The sequence below is a fragment of the Macroventuria anomochaeta genome, assembly GCF_010093625.1.
Source record: "Macroventuria anomochaeta strain CBS 525.71 unplaced genomic scaffold BU25scaffold_4, whole genome shotgun sequence".
Taxonomy (NCBI): domain Eukaryota; kingdom Fungi; phylum Ascomycota; class Dothideomycetes; order Pleosporales; family Didymellaceae; genus Macroventuria; species Macroventuria anomochaeta.
Genome location: NW_022985365.1, coordinates 760,848 through 779,159, shown reverse-complemented (window position 1 = coordinate 779,159; position 18,312 = coordinate 760,848). Strand labels below are relative to the sequence as shown.

The 18,312-nt window shown below is 53.2% G+C and overlaps 6 protein-coding genes and 1 non-coding gene across 7 annotated transcripts; 3 read left to right on the top strand and 4 right to left on the bottom strand.

The window, feature by feature from the left end:
- Window positions 1-783: 783 nt before the first annotated feature.
- BU25DRAFT_332538 (kinesin family protein-like protein) lies at window positions 784-3,112 on the top strand (the record flags this gene model as incomplete). The annotated part of the gene is made up of 3 exons (XM_033702442.1): window positions 784-994; window positions 1,045-1,454; window positions 1,508-3,112. 3 exons carry the CDS (start codon window positions 784-786, stop codon window positions 3,110-3,112), a joined length of 2,226 nt encoding a protein of 741 aa, XP_033565818.1.
- Window positions 3,113-4,623: 1,511 nt separating this feature from the next.
- On the top strand, window positions 4,624-4,719 carry BU25DRAFT_t29. Its single transcript has one exon. It is a non-coding gene; the product is annotated as a tRNA-Asn (tRNA).
- Window positions 4,720-5,066: 347 nt separating this feature from the next.
- Window positions 5,067-7,629, bottom strand: BU25DRAFT_333154 (D-xylulose 5-phosphate/D-fructose 6-phosphate phosphoketolase; the record flags this gene model as incomplete). The annotated part of the gene is made up of 3 exons (XM_033702472.1): window positions 5,067-6,032; window positions 6,081-6,860; window positions 6,910-7,629. The coding sequence occupies 3 exons, from the start codon at window positions 7,627-7,629 to the stop codon at window positions 5,067-5,069; spliced, it is 2,466 nt and encodes an 821-aa protein (XP_033565817.1).
- Window positions 7,630-9,549: 1,920 nt separating this feature from the next.
- On the bottom strand, window positions 9,550-10,605 carry BU25DRAFT_192387 (heterokaryon incompatibility). Its single transcript, XM_033701021.1, has one exon. It carries the CDS (start codon window positions 10,193-10,195, stop codon window positions 9,752-9,754), a length of 444 nt encoding a protein of 147 aa, XP_033565816.1. The 5' UTR covers window positions 10,196-10,605; the 3' UTR covers window positions 9,550-9,751.
- Window positions 10,606-11,960: 1,355 nt separating this feature from the next.
- On the bottom strand, window positions 11,961-15,277 carry BU25DRAFT_479239 (uncharacterized protein; the record flags this gene model as incomplete). The annotated part of the gene is made up of 2 exons (XM_033711019.1): window positions 11,961-14,260; window positions 14,367-15,277. The coding sequence occupies 2 exons, from the start codon at window positions 15,275-15,277 to the stop codon at window positions 12,049-12,051; spliced, it is 3,123 nt and encodes a 1,040-aa protein (XP_033565815.1). The 3' UTR covers window positions 11,961-12,048.
- A 150-nt stretch (window positions 15,278-15,427) lies between these two features.
- Window positions 15,428-16,127, top strand: BU25DRAFT_192211 (uncharacterized protein). Its single transcript, XM_033701018.1, has one exon. The coding sequence runs from the start codon at window positions 15,578-15,580 to the stop codon at window positions 16,079-16,081; it is 504 nt and encodes a 167-aa protein (XP_033565814.1). The 5' UTR covers window positions 15,428-15,577; the 3' UTR covers window positions 16,082-16,127.
- On the bottom strand, window positions 15,783-18,242 carry BU25DRAFT_407268 (fatty acid/sphingolipid desaturase). The gene is made up of 2 exons (XM_033705491.1): window positions 17,663-18,242; window positions 15,783-17,612 (listed from the first exon to the last, which is right to left on the bottom strand). Exons 1-2 carry the CDS (start codon window positions 17,854-17,856, stop codon window positions 16,103-16,105), a joined length of 1,704 nt encoding a protein of 567 aa, XP_033565813.1. The 5' UTR covers window positions 17,857-18,242; the 3' UTR covers window positions 15,783-16,102.
- Between the last annotated feature and the right edge of the window lie 70 nt (window positions 18,243-18,312).

Here is an 18,312-nt window from a genome sequence, read left to right as displayed (position 1 = left end):
GGAGTGGTTGTGGTGCTTCGATGCAGAAGTCCTGGTGTTTCAGAATTGAGCTACATATGAGCCAATCAGACGACATCACACCAATGCAGCCTCGTGATCTGGGCGGCTCGCCGAACAACGACACTCCTTCATGGCTTCGCAAGCGACTAACCGGCCCGCGGCATTGCAGTGAGGCACAGCGGAGCCTTTTCTATCCTTCCATCATTTATAGAGTTCCAGACGCGGCGCTGGAACTTGAAGTCTGTCAGCGCGCCGCAGCGTGACCCCGTCGAGTAGACGCTCAAATACGCCACGTAGACAGCAAGCCTCCATCGAGTCGCACTCTACGCGCAAGACAAAGCCTTGGAGGCACTCAGTGCGAAGCATCAGACTTTCTTGGGATTACGGTCGTTCAATGAACCTACGTGTTGCTCCTCGAGGCCTCTGGACTAGACCTAGGGACATCTGGCCAAAAGAAGTCAAAGCGTTTTTCTTGACAACACACGATCCATCCATAATGCGATCGGATGGAATCCCTCAAAGTTCAACATTTGAATCATGACCTCAGATCGAAGTCTGAGTTCAGATGTTCGAGCACGTGCCACTCCTTCCTCGTTGCTGTGGTGATCTCCAGTAGCGAAGCGGTCAAATCAAAATACGGCGTACCAGGGTGGCCTTCACACTCTGTAGATCGAATCCCCGTCGCGGTAGGCTGCGTGCTTTGCTTGTTCTTACGCGTTTGTATATTTGTATTTCTCACCTTTACCTTCGCGCGCGTCCTAGCATTGATCCGGCGTAAACAACATGAGTGTCCGCGTAGTCGCACGAATCAGACCACTGCTCAAGCAAGAGCTCGACAAGGACACCATCGTCACCGCAGAGCCCCTCGAAGGGGAGTCCACCGCTACGGTCGTACGGTTACCGAGCCCGAAGAATGATGCAGAATCCTTCAGTTTTCAGTTCAGCTCTGTGTATGAACAGGAGGCTACACAACAACAACTGTTTGATGCCGAGAGTGTGTAATTACCGCCAGACGCCATCGGCATCTTACTAACGTATATCCAGTCTCACCGACGGTCAAACACTTGTTCAATGGCTTCGACCTGTCGATCTTCGCACATGGCTGCACCGGTACCGGCAAGACCCATACGATGCGAGGAGGGAAGTCGCTGGCCGACCGTGGTGTGATCCCTCGGCTTTTGAGCGCCATATACAGACGGTGCAAGAGAATTGAAAAGGACTCCGCCGGCGCTACTGAAGTTGAGGTCGCGTTGGAATACTTCGAGATCTATTGTGACCGCGTATACGATCTATTCGAGCCACCGGAGAAGCGCACACCATCTGGTCTTCCCATCCGCGACAACCACGGGAAGACAGTCGTTGTTGGTCTGACTGAGAAGCCATGCACGACGCTGAAGGAGTTCGAGCAGTTGTATGATCAGGCGAACATGAACCGTTCAACGTCTGCGACAAAGGTACACCACTACTGCTGGACAGCTTTATTAGCGTATAGTTAACACGAACCCAGCTCAACGCGCACTCATCCCGATCGCATGCCGTACTTTGTGTCAAGATCACACAGACCACCGAAACCATAGTTCGTGTGAGCCGAGCATCTTGCATCGATCTCGCAGGATCTGAGGACAACCGCCGTACGGAAAACAACAAGGAGCGCCTCGTCGAAAGCTCCGCCATCAACAAGTCGCTCTTCGTGCTCGCACAGTGTGTCGAGGCTATGAACAAGAAGCAAAGCAGGATACCGTACCGCGAATCGAAGATGACGAGAATTCTTTCGCTTGGTCAGAACAAGGGCTTGACTGTCATGATTCTGAACCTTGCACCAACTCGCGCGTACCACCTCGACACTATCAGTTCCTTGAACTTCGCCAGTCGCACAAAGAAGATCGAAGTCGCAGAGGTGGAGAATGACCCGGTTCTCAGGACCATGTCGAAGCCTCTTGCAGTGACTAGCAGCATAGGAGGAGCGAACATAAAGCGACAACCTCTGCGAGCTCTGACAGCAGCAGCCAATGTCAACGTATCAGAGCCAGGGAAGGAGAAGAAGGGAGAAAAGCCTGTAAAGGCCTTTTCCGTATATTCCGATTCCCGCAAGCCTGTATCACGTGTGTCTAACCTTACCTCCCAGAACCAAGGCTTACGACGTACGGAAGCGCAGAAGCGGGCGGCAGAACCGAGCGGAACCTTTAGCACTCGACCTACGAAGACATTCCGAGCGGCCGATAGCACTTCGCGAGTTCGTAACGTGGAGTCTGGCATGACAAAAGAAGACATCGAGGCACTCATCGCGCGGAGACTAGACGAGCGGCTTGCAGAGAAAGCGCTACAAGATGCTGCAGCTGCAGCACCAGCCCTCTCTGATGAACTTCAAAGGCGCCTCGACGATCTGGAACAGCGCATTGACGCGAAGGAGGACGATGGAAAGTCACAGGGCTTGCAGTTCTTGTTGATGGCCAAGCAACATCACGCGCGAGGCGAAGATGCCAGCGCTCTTCGCATGTACCACTTAGCTGAGCCGTACTTCCCTGGCAATGAGAAGCTTCAGGCGAAGATGATGAATCTGGAAGATCGGATACGGGCGAAGCGCGAGGAAGGACAAAAGCACGTGTCAGCACCAGTCGCACCAGCGCCCGTGTCGACCCTCATGATGCCATTGAAGGCAGACAAGAAGGCCTCAAGGCTGAAGATGGCCTTCAGGGACGATGCCGAGTCTGAAGATGACGACTTCGCACCACCGCCACCGTCAGACCACGACGACTCATTCGCATCTGAGGACAGCTTTGTAACGAAGCCGAAAGCGGCTCGTAAGCCCAAGAAGACAACGAAGAAGCTCCCCATCTTTCGCGACGATCTCGATGCATCAGCAGTCCCTGGCGAACAGACACCACGAACATCGCACCTTCTGAAGATCATCAACAGCCGCGATGTCAATCAGATCAAGGCGCTGAAAGGAGTGGGCTCCAAGAAGGCCGATGCTATCGTGAACTGTTTGGTGGAGATGGACAATGCTGAAGTGCAAGACCTGGCCAGCCTGGCTATGTTGAAGGGTGTCAGTGGCAAGACGGTTGAGAACATGAGGATGGGATTGAGTGCTGTTGGTGATTATGACTTCTGAGCTTCGGTTCGTTTTGCATTCTAGCGTGGAGTTTTGGAGTATTGAAGCTGTGTTTGGTGGTGATTTGATTGCATAGCATGAGCGTGGAGCATTTGCATTGGGTAGGCGTTTGAGCGAAGAGAGTGTTTCTTCTTTCGCTTGAGTCAGCATAAGTAGCATGCAAATAGTATCATATCCCCGATCCTCCCGTTCCGATCGTTTTCTTCTCACCAAAGCCTTTTGCATTCAAGCCGTTGGTCGAGACCAACTCTGTAAATCAAAATGTCTTATCTTCGAGAAGCGTTCATCATCGCTCGTGTTGTGTAAATATTCCAACCTTACTAGCTAGATTCACAAACGATACGGATCATCTACGAGTATCACCAGGCTCCTGGACAGAAATAGCTGCTGATGATCTTGATACCCAACCGAGCAGCAGGGTAGTTCCACTTGTCCAGTGGTTACATGCGGTCAACGACCTATACAGCCTTCATATTGATCCGGAGCTTGCTTTCTGTGAAGCAAACCAATCTTGACCGGGGAACTTCACTACGGGAAGGTTTCTGGTACAGCTATGTCAGCTTTAGAGTTTCTCGTCACACCAGTCAACACCTGTGGAAGGCATTTGGAGACTACAATGTACCCATGCACGCGATACTAATCCACAGGTTAATGCAGCCACGATGGTCCACTTCAAAATGTCTAGTAGGACTGAATGGCTTCCTGTGATATCACACGTGTCACGCCCTGTAGTTTGACTATCACCAAGCCTTCCAACATGTCAAGTTGGAGGCTGACGATAAGATTTGTCACCGCCTGGTTTGATTGTCAAGGTCCACACATGGAGAAACCTGAAGACAGCTTGCATTCGTGTTGCAGAAAGGTTAGAACGCTTCTAATAGCCCTGACTTTCATGAGTCAAGCCTGGGGCTCTTCAGAAAAATTCTTGCTACGTGGTGCGACCCAGCGTGGGCAGAGTTACTGGTGGTCCTCAAATTGTCCATACTCTGACGAAATGAGGGCAGATTGGTTTGAGCATCTCCCGTAAGTCTGAGGATTGCCTGCTTGCACCCAATTGCTTTTGTTGCATGTGGAGATTGGAGGACTGGAGAAGAGCTAGTGACATAAAAGTTGCGGCATTGCTTGTCGTTGCGTACCAAGCTGCAGTATAGTTACTGACAGATGCATCATTATTAAATACAGTGAATTATCTTGTACGTTGCGTGGTATGATGGACATGCTGCCACTTCTGCTAAAGGATGTGGAGCTTGTGAGTTTGTAGTCTCCAAGCCGGAGTTCAAAAGCCGCCACTCGAACTCTTCCGGCGCGCCCCTGACAGCTCCCGCCCCACTCACCCCACAAATTTAATTCCGCACCTGCCCGACCGGCACAATCCAACTCATTGTTCTATTTATACCCAGTCGAACCTCAGTCTGGAACCCCCTTTGTTCAATTTTCGAATTGAGTATACAATAATACTTTTCCCCCCGCCACTCATCAAAGCAGTGGCGCAACCACCAGCAAATAGCTGATCCTCCGTGGCGCAATTGGCTAGCGCGTCTGACTGTTATCCGCATCTCGCTTGATTGCACATCAGGAGGTTGAAAGTTCGAGCCTTTCCGGGGGAGATAACAAGCATTATTTTTTTGTTTTCGCGACTGCAGTGCCTTCAAGGCTGGGACGTGTTCTTTTTGGTTGCCAACAGTGAATCATGGAGGTACCTGTGCCTATTTTGTGCTCCGCTTATGTTGGGCCAAGTAGCTTGCTCGACTGTGTTCTGGACTCTGATTGTATACATGGGCGTGCAGTGTGCAGTTGCTTGAGGTTTGACGGTTGCTGGAGATCGACGCGGACGATCTTTGGGGGCCTGCGACATCAAGATGGACACAAGCATGTAATTGGAGTGTAGTTCGTGTCATTATTCGTTATCATAGAAAGAAAACCCACCCAGACTCAAGTCATTAAACTGTCGCATCTAGAAAGGCCAAACCCAATCATCAATCTCCTTGGGATCCAGTCCCTCATGGTAAGAGTAGTTCTTTGCACGGATCTGCTCGTTAAGGAGCGTCTCGCGAGCTGCCGCACCCTTGTTACCCAACCCAGGAACGCGGTCGATAGCATTGATGGCCAAGCTGTAGCGATCGGTACCGTTGCGGATGGCGAGTTCAAGTGGTGTGTCGATGTTGCCCTTCTCCCTGTATCCGCAGACGAGGAGGTTCTGCTGGCCCTTACGACCGTATGTCAGACGGTGAATCAACCAGGGGTATGAGTGGAAGTTGAAGATGCAAGGGACGTTATCTGTGAAGATTGCTCTCCACTCGTGTGCTTGCAGACCGTGAGGGTGCTCGCTTGCGTCGATCAGCTTGAAGAGATCGACAACGTTGACGAAACGGATCTTCAGGTCTGGCAGGTGAGTGCGCAGGAGAGCGGTGGCTGCAAGAGCTTCATGGGTCGAGACATCACCGCAGGATGCCATGACAAGGTCGGGCTCCTCACCCTTGTCGTTGGAGGCCCACTGCCAGATGCCGACACCCTTAGAGCAGTGTGCAATAGCCTGGTCCATGGTGAGGAACTGCAGGTGCTCCTGCTTGTCTGCGACGATGACGTTGACATAGTTCTCGCTGCGAAGGCAGTGGTCCATGGTGGAGAGAAGGCAGTTGGCGTCGGGAGGCAAGTAAATGCGCACGACGTCAGGGCTCTTGTTCGCGACGACGTCAAGGAAACCGGGATCCTGGTGTGTAAAGCCATTGTGGTCCTGTCGCCAGACGGTGGCTGTGAGGAGGATATTGAGGGATGCGACCTTCTTCCTCCACTCAACCTCAAGACACTTCTCGATCCACTTGCAGTGCTGGTTGACCATGCTATCAATGATGTGAATGAAAGGCTCGTAGCTGTTGAGCAGACCATGTCGTCCTGAGAGAATGTAGCCCTCGAGCCAGCCCTACCATCGTTAGCATTAGATCCATTACCAACACGCATTTTTACGTACCTCGACTGTGTGCTCAGAGAGCATCTCCATGACACGTCCCTCGAAGGCAAGGTTGCCGCCATCCTCGTCTTCGTCAAAGTAGTCAGCCAGCCAGACCTTCTTACCAGCCTCGTAGATCTTGTCAAGCTTGTTTGATTGTGTCTCATCGGGACCGAAGACACGGAAGTCTTTGGGGTTCTGCGCAACAACATCGCGGAGGAAGGCTGCGAAGTTTGCCATGCTACCCAATTTCGACACGCCGCCCTTCTTGACCTCAACGCTGTAATCGCGGAAGTCTGGCACGTGAAGCTTCTTCCTGAGCACTCCACCATTTGCGACTGGGTTGGCACTCATACGCCTGTTGCCTGTGGGAGCTAGCTCCCTCAGCTCGGGAATGAGCTTGCCGTCTTTGTCGAAGTGCTTCTCAGGCTCGTAGCTGCGCATCCATTCTTCAAGCTTCTTGAGGCTCTCAGGGTTGGTAAGGACGTCAGTGATTGGAACCTGATGAGCACGCCAGTAGCCTTCGGAGTAGTGCTCGCCAATCTTGCGAGGACCAGTCCAGCCCTTAGGTGTGCGGAGGACAATCATAGGCCAGCGAGGCCTGAAAGCCTTACCAGAGTCGCGAGCCTCCTTCTGATATTCCCTGATCTTCGTGACACAGCGCTCCAACGTGGCGGCCATAGCCTGGTGCATCGAGGGTAGGTCGCTGCCCTCCACGAAGTAGGGCGTCCATCCGTAGCCGACGAAAAGAGCCTCGAGCTCCTTGTGGCTTACACGAGAGAGAACCGTAGGGTTGTTGATCTAATGATGTCAGTACATTTGCGTGACCAATTGGTAGGTATTCTCTTACCTTGTATCCATTCAAGTGCAGAACGGGCAACACAGCTCCGTCTGTGATCGGGTTGAGGAACTTGGTAGAGTGCCAGCTCGTAGCCAAAGGACCGGTCTCAGACTCGCCGTCACCAACCATTGTAAGCGCAATCAGATCTGGGTGATCAAAGACCGCACCGAAAGCGTGAGAGATCGAGTATCCGAGCTCTCCTCCCTCGTGCAAGCTTCCGGGAGTCTCAGGAGTAGCGTGCGAGCCAATACCGCCAGGGAATGAGAAGTACTTGAAGAACCTCCTCAGGCCCTCTTCGTCCTCCTTCTTGTCGGGATAGACCTCGGAATAGACACCCTCAAGGTAGGAGTTGGAAAGGACGGCGGGCGCACCGTGACCGGGACCGGAAATGAAAAGAGCATCGAGGTCATACTTCTTGATCAAGCGGTTCATGTGAATGTATGTGAATGATTGGCCAGCGTCAGATCCCCAGTGACCCAAGAGTCGGCGCTTGACGTGCTCCACTGTCAACGGATCGCGCAGGAGAGGGTTCCTTCGCAAGTAGATCATGCCCAAGCACATGTACATGGAGGCATGGAAGTAGTCGGTCATGAGGCGCACTTCATCTCCGGTGAGCGGCGACTCATTGACAGAGGACCTGGCGACACCGAATGGCGACAAACTCAGGTTCTCGACATCCTCGGTGAGCTTCTCGGGCTCAGGAGCCGCGGCTGTTATCATTGCGTCCATGATCGCTGTTGGTTGAGGCGCGAACAGGCGAACGCGTGCTTTTAAGTTCTATGTGGAGACGCGTGCTTTTAAGTTCTATGTGGAGACGCGTACGATGATGTCGTTGACGGAAGTGGGCGGAAAGGTACAGGTTGTTAAGGAGCTTGAGGAAGAATACAGAACTCCAATATGGCGTACCCCGTCAATTGAGCGCTCCGGGTAAAGGTAGAGGATAATGGTAGAAGAGTACAAAGAGCTGCGTAATGGGCTCCCAGCTTTATTTGAGTGTTGTAGCTGCCAGTTACGACCGTTTGACAGCTGACTCCAGGAAGCTCTCCTGATCCATTGTTCTTGCCGTGCCATTGGCCATTGAGCGATTTAGCAGCGCTCCTGCAACAACATTTCATCATACCGTGAGCTCTCCGTCGAATTGGAGCTGTTCGCTGTTTGCGTGCCTTGCTGCGTCATGATAGCACGATGACCTGATGCATGAAAGCTGCCCCACTTTCACGCGCTAAGCTCCTGAATAAGCTTAGACTGAGCTGCCGCGTTCCTGATTTGCGTCAAACAGCACAAAAATGTCAGAGCTCCAACTGCTCCTCTAAACATCTGCCCATGGCCTCATCGTGACCGCGGCGATCCCGATATTATCTGTCGGGGCTTTCGCCATCAAGAGTTAGGATGAATGGAGTTGTACCCTTCAAGATTGCCAGGCTCGATATTTGCCATCGAAACAAGCACTTCAAGCGCCAGTGACGTTGGCGCATCCGGCTGCCCCGCGCCTCCATTTTTGGAAGACACCGAGAACCGAGCTGACCATCCGAACGATCGCGATGTCCGGTGTGAGGTGGCTCCCAACGAGCCAGTCTTTGCAATGAGGACCTGATACCTTCCAAAGAACTGGAGCTACCTTTTGTATATTTTCGTTGACTTTTTGCTTGCTATCCGATGTCTGAAAGCGAGCTACGATGCAGCGTCCAGACCCTCGTTTTTTCCTAGATCGTCTTACTAATAAGGACGGACTCTCATTAACCATGAAGATGAGAGAGTCCATAGTTCGAAAGGAGCACAATTCAGTGATGTAGTATGCAGTATAATCGTACCCCATTGGCTTATTTACACGTTCGCCTTTCGTCCACAAACAACGTACACCCACCCAAACTCTCTGTTCCCCTCAAATCTGTCCACAAAAGCTCTCGACGCCTCGACTGCCCTATCGGTACGCATCTCCAAAAACGGCATGCAGTAAGAGGCGAACGGTGACATCAGTTTTTCCATTTCGATCCAGCACTGTACCCACGTCAAACGAGTCTGCTGAGGCTACTGTGCTGTGGTGAGTAAGAAACGTGTAACTTACTATAGGCTTCGTCAGAGCAACACAGAGGCTCACATATCTCCCCCGCTCTGTCATACCCGCCACCAGTAGCCTCGAAACGATATCGCCCTCGATGTACTCGATGTTCTCGAGCTGGGGGCGCAGAGCAGGAACAGTCGTCAGGTCGACGCCGTAGACTCTTGCCTTGGGGATCGTGGCGCCGAGTTCGTTGGTTGTAATGTCGGTTCCGCAGCCTACACCAACTACCTTGTGTATCGGGGAGTGGTCTAGAGGAGCATGGATGATCTTATTATCGAGAAGTTCACGCAAACGCTTGGATGGAAGTGGGTCTAGAAGTCGGCCTGACAGCCACCACTCTTCTTTGTGGTACCCTTTCCCATTGTGGCTGACATCCGTGACCTAGCGTCAAGAGAGGTCCGGTAGGATGCATGTTTCAGGACACATAAGGCGAGGGTCCTTGTCGAATTAAGCTTCGTGAGTTGAGATTCACTTGATTGATCAGTCAAGTTCAAAGAACATATGATGTGTTCATGCAGAATCTTACTGAACAGGCTCAACAATGGGCTAGAGATGCTCGGGTCTTTGGTCAAGGTATTGGTGAGAACTAGAATAGTAGGGTTCTAGAGACCATCTGTTGCAGTAAATGCAATAAGTGAAGGTGTAACCGCGCAGGGCAGTAAGTCAGGGGTAACCGCGCGAAGCAGTAAAATCAGTATATTCTGTTGGGTTGTTTAGTGTTCTGTCTCTCTCACTCGACCCCCAGCGGGGTCTGTTTACATGACGTATCTGTCGTTCAGACAGAAAGTGCTATTGGAACAGGCAAGAGCACTGCACCAGCACACGTGGCAGACATGACCGCTTTACTCCATAAACCGTCACAGTAAGCATACTGCTGGCTTTCCGCTTCCTTGTCGATACGTCTGATAGATAAACATAGCATCTGGTTGCGTTTTGGTACCAACGAAACATGGACCGGATAGCCTGGGATAGCTCAGCCTTGTCCGACTTATCGATGCAGCATGTGTCAATCCAGAAGTACTGCAAACCGTCGTGCTGTGCTTGTTCTCCGCAGAAGCGAATCTTCTTGTAGCTACGCTTAGCCTTGCCATCGCCTTTTACCAGGTCCGCGAAAGCCACCTCATCTTCATCTGCTCCCCAAGTGTGTGAAAGTATCGCATAAGGAGGTATCGCGTTATTGTTGAAGCTGATGATGGTGAGCTCTCCATTTTTGTCGTACTTCAAAAGACGCATCAATCTGTTCGGAGATGTGGTAAGCACATGCGGTAGAAATGAGACACGAGGCTTAATGCGGCAGCCTGATGAGAAGAGTGCGGCAACTGGCTTCCCCTGATCGTTCTCTAGGTTAGCATATGGAGGGGAGGATGAACGGCTGTACAGTACTAGGTAGATCTATGGTAAACAGCAGTCCGGAACAGTGTTGGGAGCCGAAGCTGGTGTTCGTTGTTGTATTCTTAGTTTGGTGATGGCGTCGCATCAGGCCTCAGGCGAGGTAGGCGTAGGAGAACGCAGGTGCAGAACGCCAGCCGCAAGGCTGTAAAGCGGCTGCATCGAAGGCGGCATGGATCGAGAATATAGATGAACTCCTTTAGCGCTACGGTACCGGCAGGGCGGCAGAGAGCTGATCCCGCCCTACATGTAGCGATACAGGGCACGGGAGAATAGGTGCTCAAGCGCGGTGCATATGCGCTATTGCCAACGCTTCTGGATTGACTGACTGACTATTGGTTCCTACTCGGTTTCAGCCGCGATGTATCCGCAGCTATGTCCGGATGCTTTGTTGGACAAACCAACACCGCCCCACTTCAGCATACCGGTGGTATGGCTAGCTGTCCCCTCGCCTCTGCGTGGTCTGGCTTCTATCTACGACCATGTACATTTCGCCTCAAGAAGTGACGTGTTTGCCTGAGTTTGTGTTCCTCGAATTGTTGTTCCCGCGTGTATGCCGTACTCGAAGCCTTGTGTGTGTAACGTTGTTTCAAGGCTCGTAGAGGCGCGCTGCCTCCTGTTTTGCGGCTGTAATACCTTCAGTCTCCCCCTAATGTCCAGCTTTCGTGTATGCTGACTTGCTCCCGTCCCCCCAGGGCATGGAATATGTTCCCTAATTTCCGATGTTCTTCAAGTGTTATGATGCCATCCACTGGGTTCCTATGTGGCCATGTTGTGTGGTTCGAAGTGCGAACTCGTCCCGTTACACCGTGCGTCTCGGCACGTATGTAGAAGACGGTGCTGATCTCGCCAAGATACATTGTATGGAGGTAGATGCACCGACCGGGATAATTCCTGATCATCTCTTTCCTGAATGAGATGAACCGTCTGCACCCCGCATTAGCCAAGTGCGTGAACTATATTACGTCTGAAATAAGCCCGCTCGAAATACTGTTGTCCCTTTTCTGCGTCAGTCCTACGAAATCAGGATATAGGTGTGAGAACCGTGACTTACTCCGAGGTGGCACGAGCACCTCTGAAGGACTGCCGTCGTTATAGACCGCTTACGCATGCAAGACCGGAGCCTCTGAGGACAGGAACAGAGGTGCAAGTAGTAATACGCAAGTCATTTTGACCGCGATAAGATTTCAATTCCTTTTCCTACGATGCAATCGCTCAATGTCTCAAAGAGACCGAGTACAAAAGTGTAATGTAGCTAAATAACGCTCACATGAAGGGGAAGATCAGAAACAGAGGCTAGACCGACAAGGTCTCTCTCGAAAAGGTACGAGAACGTGAAGTGTCCAACAATTACAAAACACCTTCGCTGAAGCGCATCAGATCCGTGCACGTTGCGGATTCACCCAAAGCGTATACATATAGCCGACCTTTCGAGAAGGCCGGCATAAGTAACAATGCAAAGCAAAAAGCAGAGCACAAGGAAATCGTTAGGCTGCGAAGCCGTAAAGTGAGGACGATCATGCGGTCAGGTTCGCGGATGGGGCGGAGCGCTGGACCGGATATTGTAAGTCTATGGGTCGTGAACTCGTTTGTATGAGGGTATCTGATTTCTTTCGGCCGTGATATCTGGAACCGCGAATGGACACGGCCCCTCAGGAGCTCGGGTACTGATTGTTGTACAAAATGGATAGTGGCCTCTACCGATATAGGATAATTGGGTTGGCTCTACGGTCGTATCTCCCTGATGGGTTTGATGATACAGCATTTGCAGGCTGCTCTGCGTTTGCTGACTCGATCCTTTTGACGTCGGCCTTAATCAGCTTCTTCTTTTCGGCGTCTGGATCGTAGTGATAGTCTTTTCCAACTATGACTTTGAGTTCCCGCGTGCTGAGTGGAAGCTGGTACTTGAAATTGCCCCGCACGAGGAGTTGGAAGGGATACTGTGAGACCTCTTCCCACCGCTGTGTTCCGCCAGCTTCGGTCTTGTTTCCTGGGTGTGTCAAGCGGATCTCACCGATCGATGAGGCGTTGTGTCGATGCCAGAACGAGCCATCGAAGTTCAATGGTGAATCGAAGTGGAAGATGCGGCCTAGCAACATAGTACGAGGCTCACCAACGTCCGGATCTTCGATGGGATCTGTGCCTTTGTCGACTCCGTCGGGCGTTTTGCCGGTTGCTTCGGCGACATCCGAGACGTCAATAGTCTGCCAATCCTCCTCGTTGTCGTGTGGCACTCCGTTGCCATGTTCGTGCCACCACTTGTCTGAGCCAACGTGCTTGCTTTTTGCGAAAATACTGACGTCCATATCGGTAATTGTAACGCCGATGATGTTGGGATTCACAGCTTCGACAATCAGGTCCAATATCAATTCCTCTTGGCTGGCTATCACATTCCGGATCTCGCGAATGCTAAGATTGTCAAGAGGCTTCGTGGTTGCGAATACGAGCCCGACCGAGCTGAAAATGACGACCAAAAGCAGAATGGAGAGAACAAGACATCCAGCGAATCGACGGCACCACCCACCTTCGTTGCGTTGCCTGCGATCCAGCTGCCGCTGAAGATTGCTAAGTGTTACGCTGTCTCTGCGGCGTGGAGTCCGGACCCGTGGGCTACGGGCCGATGGAATCAGTGGCGTGCGCTCATCATCAGCCACAATGCCCGCATCGATATCGTACGTTGACAACTCCCTGTACTTGTTGTTGCCAGTAACAGCACCGTTTTGTACGATGAAGTTGTGGAAGCGAGGACTACTGGGCTGCGATGGATGCCGTGAAGAGGGGCCACGGCCGCGCGAAGACTGTGACATGGAAGCAGCATCGTCGTTCAGCAAGATGTGACCAAGAGCGCCGCGGCCTTGGCCATGTCTGCCAATGTGGTGGTGGTGGCTGCCTGTGCCGGCGCGGCCAGATCCCAAGCGAATTGTTCCCTCACCGCGATCTATGCCATCGAAATCCAGGTTTGGGTTGTTGTATGGGTTCGTGAACTTCATACTGCTCTTCTTACCGGGATTCTTGTGTTCGTTGCGTATCGCTAAACGTAGGTCGGCAAGACTGGCAATTGATGTCATGCTTGGCGTTCTTGAATGATGACCGCCCCGACTGCGGTGAGGTTGATGTTCTGGAGGATTCGACTCGTAGATGAAAGTAGCATCTGAATCTGAGGAATTGGCTTCGTCGACTGCGCTGGCGACCTTCTGTTCGAAAACATCTGCTTTTGATGAAGCTTTACGGGAGCTTGAGTTAGTATTGGAGTAAAAATAGCTGAACGATGGAGCATAAGCAGAAACGGTCATCTCTGGGCTTGCAGGTGGTGACATGGTCAACATCGATCGCCGGTCGTCGTAGGAGCGCAGTGACACCTGACTCCCGTATGAAGACGCAGTGTTCGAACGTGGGGCCATGTCGGGTCTGCTAGGGATTTGGTAGTGATATGAAAGCTGCGAGGACCTACCGGTGCCCGAGTGGATTGACGGTGCTTTTCGCTTCGGGGGCTTCCTCTCTTTCTTAGGCCGTATTGTCTCATTGCTCGGCTTCAATCGCAAGCTGCCGTCGACACGCCCGGAGGCGGAGCGGTCCTGGTTGCTAATGGTGGCCTGTGCTATCGATGGGACGGTTTCCGTCTCGACCGTCATGTTGCGCAGGGGTGGGTCGCGGGCTCGGGACGACAGCGATGTCAACGAAGGCTTGGTGGAGACATTGCTGCTCACCCGGTGGGTTGATGACGACCGCTGTTCCTGCATCTTGCCCTTCCTGCCGTTCTTTGTGCCACTGTCGCTGCCACTACCGGTGTTGGCGTGCATGTTGTTGTGTCGGCTGCTAAGGTCTTCGGTAACCTTTGACGAACTGACGTCATTTCGTTCTTCCTCGGGCTTCTTGTGGGTGGTTGACGTGGTTGTTGTGAGAGTAAAGCTGCGATAGCCGTTAGCATGGTTGCTTGGTACGGTTTTTCGCTCCGTGCGCAGCTGCAACGTGCGTCGCCATGACAAAGAGTGGGGCGCTGCGGGGAAAGCCTTACCTTTGCGGCTCAACGCCGTCAAAACCCGGTGTTGCAGGCAGACTAGACTCCTGCACAGTCTCCAGCTTGGGAGCCACGCCGCTGGCCCCGCGGGACGGCCCCTTCATGCTCATGATGATGGGCGTGTCCTCCTCGCCAGGCGTCACCACCTCTTCCTTGACTGGAAAACGAGAGGCCGAGGCAGGCGAGGGCGAGGAATGCTGGACCACAATTGAGGGCGTCGATACGAGCTCAGGCTTCTTGGCCTGCGTGCGTAGCGAGTTGCGGCGCGAGCGTGAATGGGACCGGGCGTCCGGCGGTGATGGAGACTTAATGCGCGGCGAGACAGGCCAATGGGGTGTGCTGTCGCCAAAGACGATGGCGGAAGGGGACTTCAAGGGCCGGGGTGCCTTGACAGAGTCTGAGGACGCGGTGGGTGGCAGTTGAGGGATGTTGGCGGACGAGAGAGCGCGCTGTATGGCCGCAGCAGAGAGTCCTGGCGAGTTGGTGCTGGGCCCGCGGTTGGGGCTGACGTCGGTGCTGCTCTTGCGCGACAGGAGGCCGGACTGGGACCTGGCACTTGGTCCTGGCGGCGCGGTGGTGGTGCGTTGCAGACTGCGTGCAGGCGAGGCATCGCGTGAATTGAGCGCTGAGTTCGCTGGCGACGGCGAGCCGGACACATTGAGTGAACGGTCTCTCGCAAGGGATTGGCGGCGCATAGAGGGAACCTGCGTAGCGGGACTGCTCTGGGCACCAGAGGTAGGTGCATGCACGACCGAGGCCTGGCTGGTGGTCGAGTTCTCGCGCGACGGGGCGGCGGTGGTGGGCGTGGGCGTTGTTGACGATGACGACGCCGGCTCAGCACTCTCCTGCGCGCCGGTGATGCTGCGAAAGTCGTCGACCTCGGGGGGAGCAGCCGCTGTCGAGGTCATGTTGGCTGCGATTCGTTTACTTCAGATGGCAGGAACGCTCGGAGCTGCGCTGTCATGCTGCGCTGGGTGCACTGGGTGTCCGGGTGAATGCCTGGATAGCACTGCAGTCCGCGACGAAGTAACCGAACAATAGCGGTCAGCGCTGAAATGGCCCTCGCCAGCACGCGGCACTCGCCCGTTGGACAGCGAAATTTGCTATCGCAGCAGAAGGTCCGTGGCGCGACGAGGACAGGTGCATTTGGCAGCGAGGGATGGGTTGGGGGTGATGATGTGTAAGTGCACGCCAGGCCTTGCAGTCGAATGGCTAATAGGCCGAAACACAAGCCGCTTACCCAGGAACCGAGACGAGATGCGCTGGCCGAACGAAAACAGCATCGAGAAAGCAATACCCGCATCTTCTCACACACCGCGAATAGCATCTTTGTGCCCTGTCAGCTGACGCTGCAAGTGTTGCGGGTGACTGCCTCGTGCCGTCCGAACGGGCCGTGCAACTCTCTTGGACGCACCGATTCTGGCTGCGACACATCGTCTCCAAACTTGCTCTGCCCGAGGGCTGCCGCATTCGATAGGGCTGCCTTTGTACGGCGTGGCATGCTCCCGTCTGTGCAGAAACAACGCTGGATCCTTCAGCGCCACCAGGGGGCCCAGGACTGTAAGCCCAACACGTGTCACGCCTCCCACGCCCAACGCTGCATCAAAGGCAGATCACGGGCCAGACTTCATTTGACCGGGTTGTTCGAGTCGTTGCCAGACATCACCGCAACATGGTGTAAACAATGGATACACATGTGTTGTATTCATTGACTTAGTTCTACAGTACCAATCCTAGTGCAGCCCATAGGCTCCCTCCGCTGCGACGGTTCTTTGGCACTCAGCAAAAATGGCTGCCTGCCTTGCTACATCTGCCAACTTGCCGATGACTTGCTTGTTCCCGTCCAGGAATCCGTACAGGGCATAGGGAATATCCACCTCGTTGCAAAACTCCTGGACCAGCTTTTGCGTCTCTCTAAGGTTGTGCCTAGGAATCCTGGGGTACAAGTGATGGATAGCCTGAAATTGAAGGCCACCGTGGAAGAAGTCGAGCCACTGCGGGCAGTCAACATCCATAGTGGTGCGCAACATCTTTTGGGCGAAGGACTCGTGAATGCCGAGGTCTGTCGTACTCATTGCGAAATGTGACAGTGTGATTTGCACGTGCAAGGGCGATGTGAGAGCATGGCTGATGAGGACGAACCAGAAGCGGCTGGAGTTGTCTGGCATGGTCTTGTAGACGACACCGTAGCCGTACCAAGTCCAGAACACTATCATGCCGACCATCTCGAAGTAGCGGTGCCACCACGCCGGCCCCTTCTTCGGGCCCTTTCCACCAAGAAGATACTCTAACGACAGCCTGTAGAGGTTGAAACGTGCAAACAACATGATTGGGTAGTACGTGTAGTGCTGGATGCGCACCAAGATCTTGGCCGCCGCATCGTACTCCATGACCCTCTCATAGTACGTCGTTGTGAGGCTTTCCAAGAAGCGGTGGGTGACGGCGAAGATGGGAATGTACTGGATGTCTGGATCGTGTTCTGGGTCGTTTGTCACAAGGTGGTGGACATTGTGGTTGAACTTCCACCAGCACGCGCTTAGGCCGCCCATGTAGGACGCAATGAACATGGCGATGGTCGTGTCGGTCGTGAAGTCGTGTGTGACGCCCATATGACCAGCATCATGAACCGTAAAAGTAAGCTGATGCCAGACGCAAGCGAGTGGGATCGCACTCGTAATGTACCAGCCAGAGTAAAGGGCGTAGAGGAATAGCGCGATGAACGTCCCGTATCGCAGACATTCTATACCGTACGACGTGTAGCTACAGTCGTACAGTCCTCGCGCCTGAATCTCCACCTGCAGGTCGCGATATTTCTGGGTGATCCTGTCTTGTGTCTCCGCGTCCGTCGAGGGATATTTCGCCTTGTCAAAATCCAACTCCTGCTGCGTACGTCTATCCAGCACAGACATCTTCGGTGACCCTGCAATGTCCTCGAGCCCGATTGAAGATACCGAAGAGGATGACAAGGCGCGTGCGATATTGGCCGTGTTTCGTTGGCGTACAGAAGACGACTTATCGGCCGGCTCGAAGATAGGGCTCTGGTCCGCTGAGGATGCTGAACTGGCAGTTTCATGGTCTGACGAGGCGCAAGACTCGAGATACTCTTCTTCGGACAGCCTTTCCAGCTCTTCTTGTGTCCTGAACTTTCCTCCCTGGATCGGTGGTAAGAAGTTCGTCCAGCGTCCTTCGATGCGGCCAACTTGGTAGCGATTCATGAGCTCGAGGGTCTGAGAGGAGTGGAATCTGGATCATACGTGTTAGCAGTAGCAATTGATTGGAAATATGTGATGTACCTAGTAACCTCGTCTGTAGCATCTCGTCCTATCATATGCCGCATAGCTTTGTCACCACCTGGGTGGTATGGCATCCAAGCTCCCACATTCAGAACTTTGTTGTCTACGATGACAATGGCCCTGCCATTGGCGATTTGGCTTTCAATCTCCCTACGACTGAAGACCTTGGCCTTCCTCTGTGCTTGCGCGTCCATAGTTGTGGTGTGGTGGGTTGCGGAGCTACACAAAGTCTATTTGGGCGTATCGAAATGTGGCAGGAAGGCAGAGTCGGACGAAAGACTCAAATCATGCTTCAAGCGAATGTGCAAAGAGAAAAAATCTTCCACCTAGGAATCTCTCGAAATCAAGCAAGGGAAGGAGAGGATAGGGTGATCGAATCGGACCACCGCTTGTTGAGAGTTGCAGGTCTGGGCAGGGGTCCACAGCTTTTGTGGCGGAGTGCCCTACGGTAACGGCCGTTCTCGACCACTCAGCACTCACCTCCCACGCAGAACATGTGAATTGCGTTGCTATTGACGGAAGAGCTAGTCTTGCATCACACGCATATCGGGGATCATGACTGAGTTGCAAAGAAGTGAGGTGAACGTTGTGGCGACGCAGCAAAACAAGGCAGGTGCTGATGCTGGTGTCCCTCTCGTTCTGAACCCGGC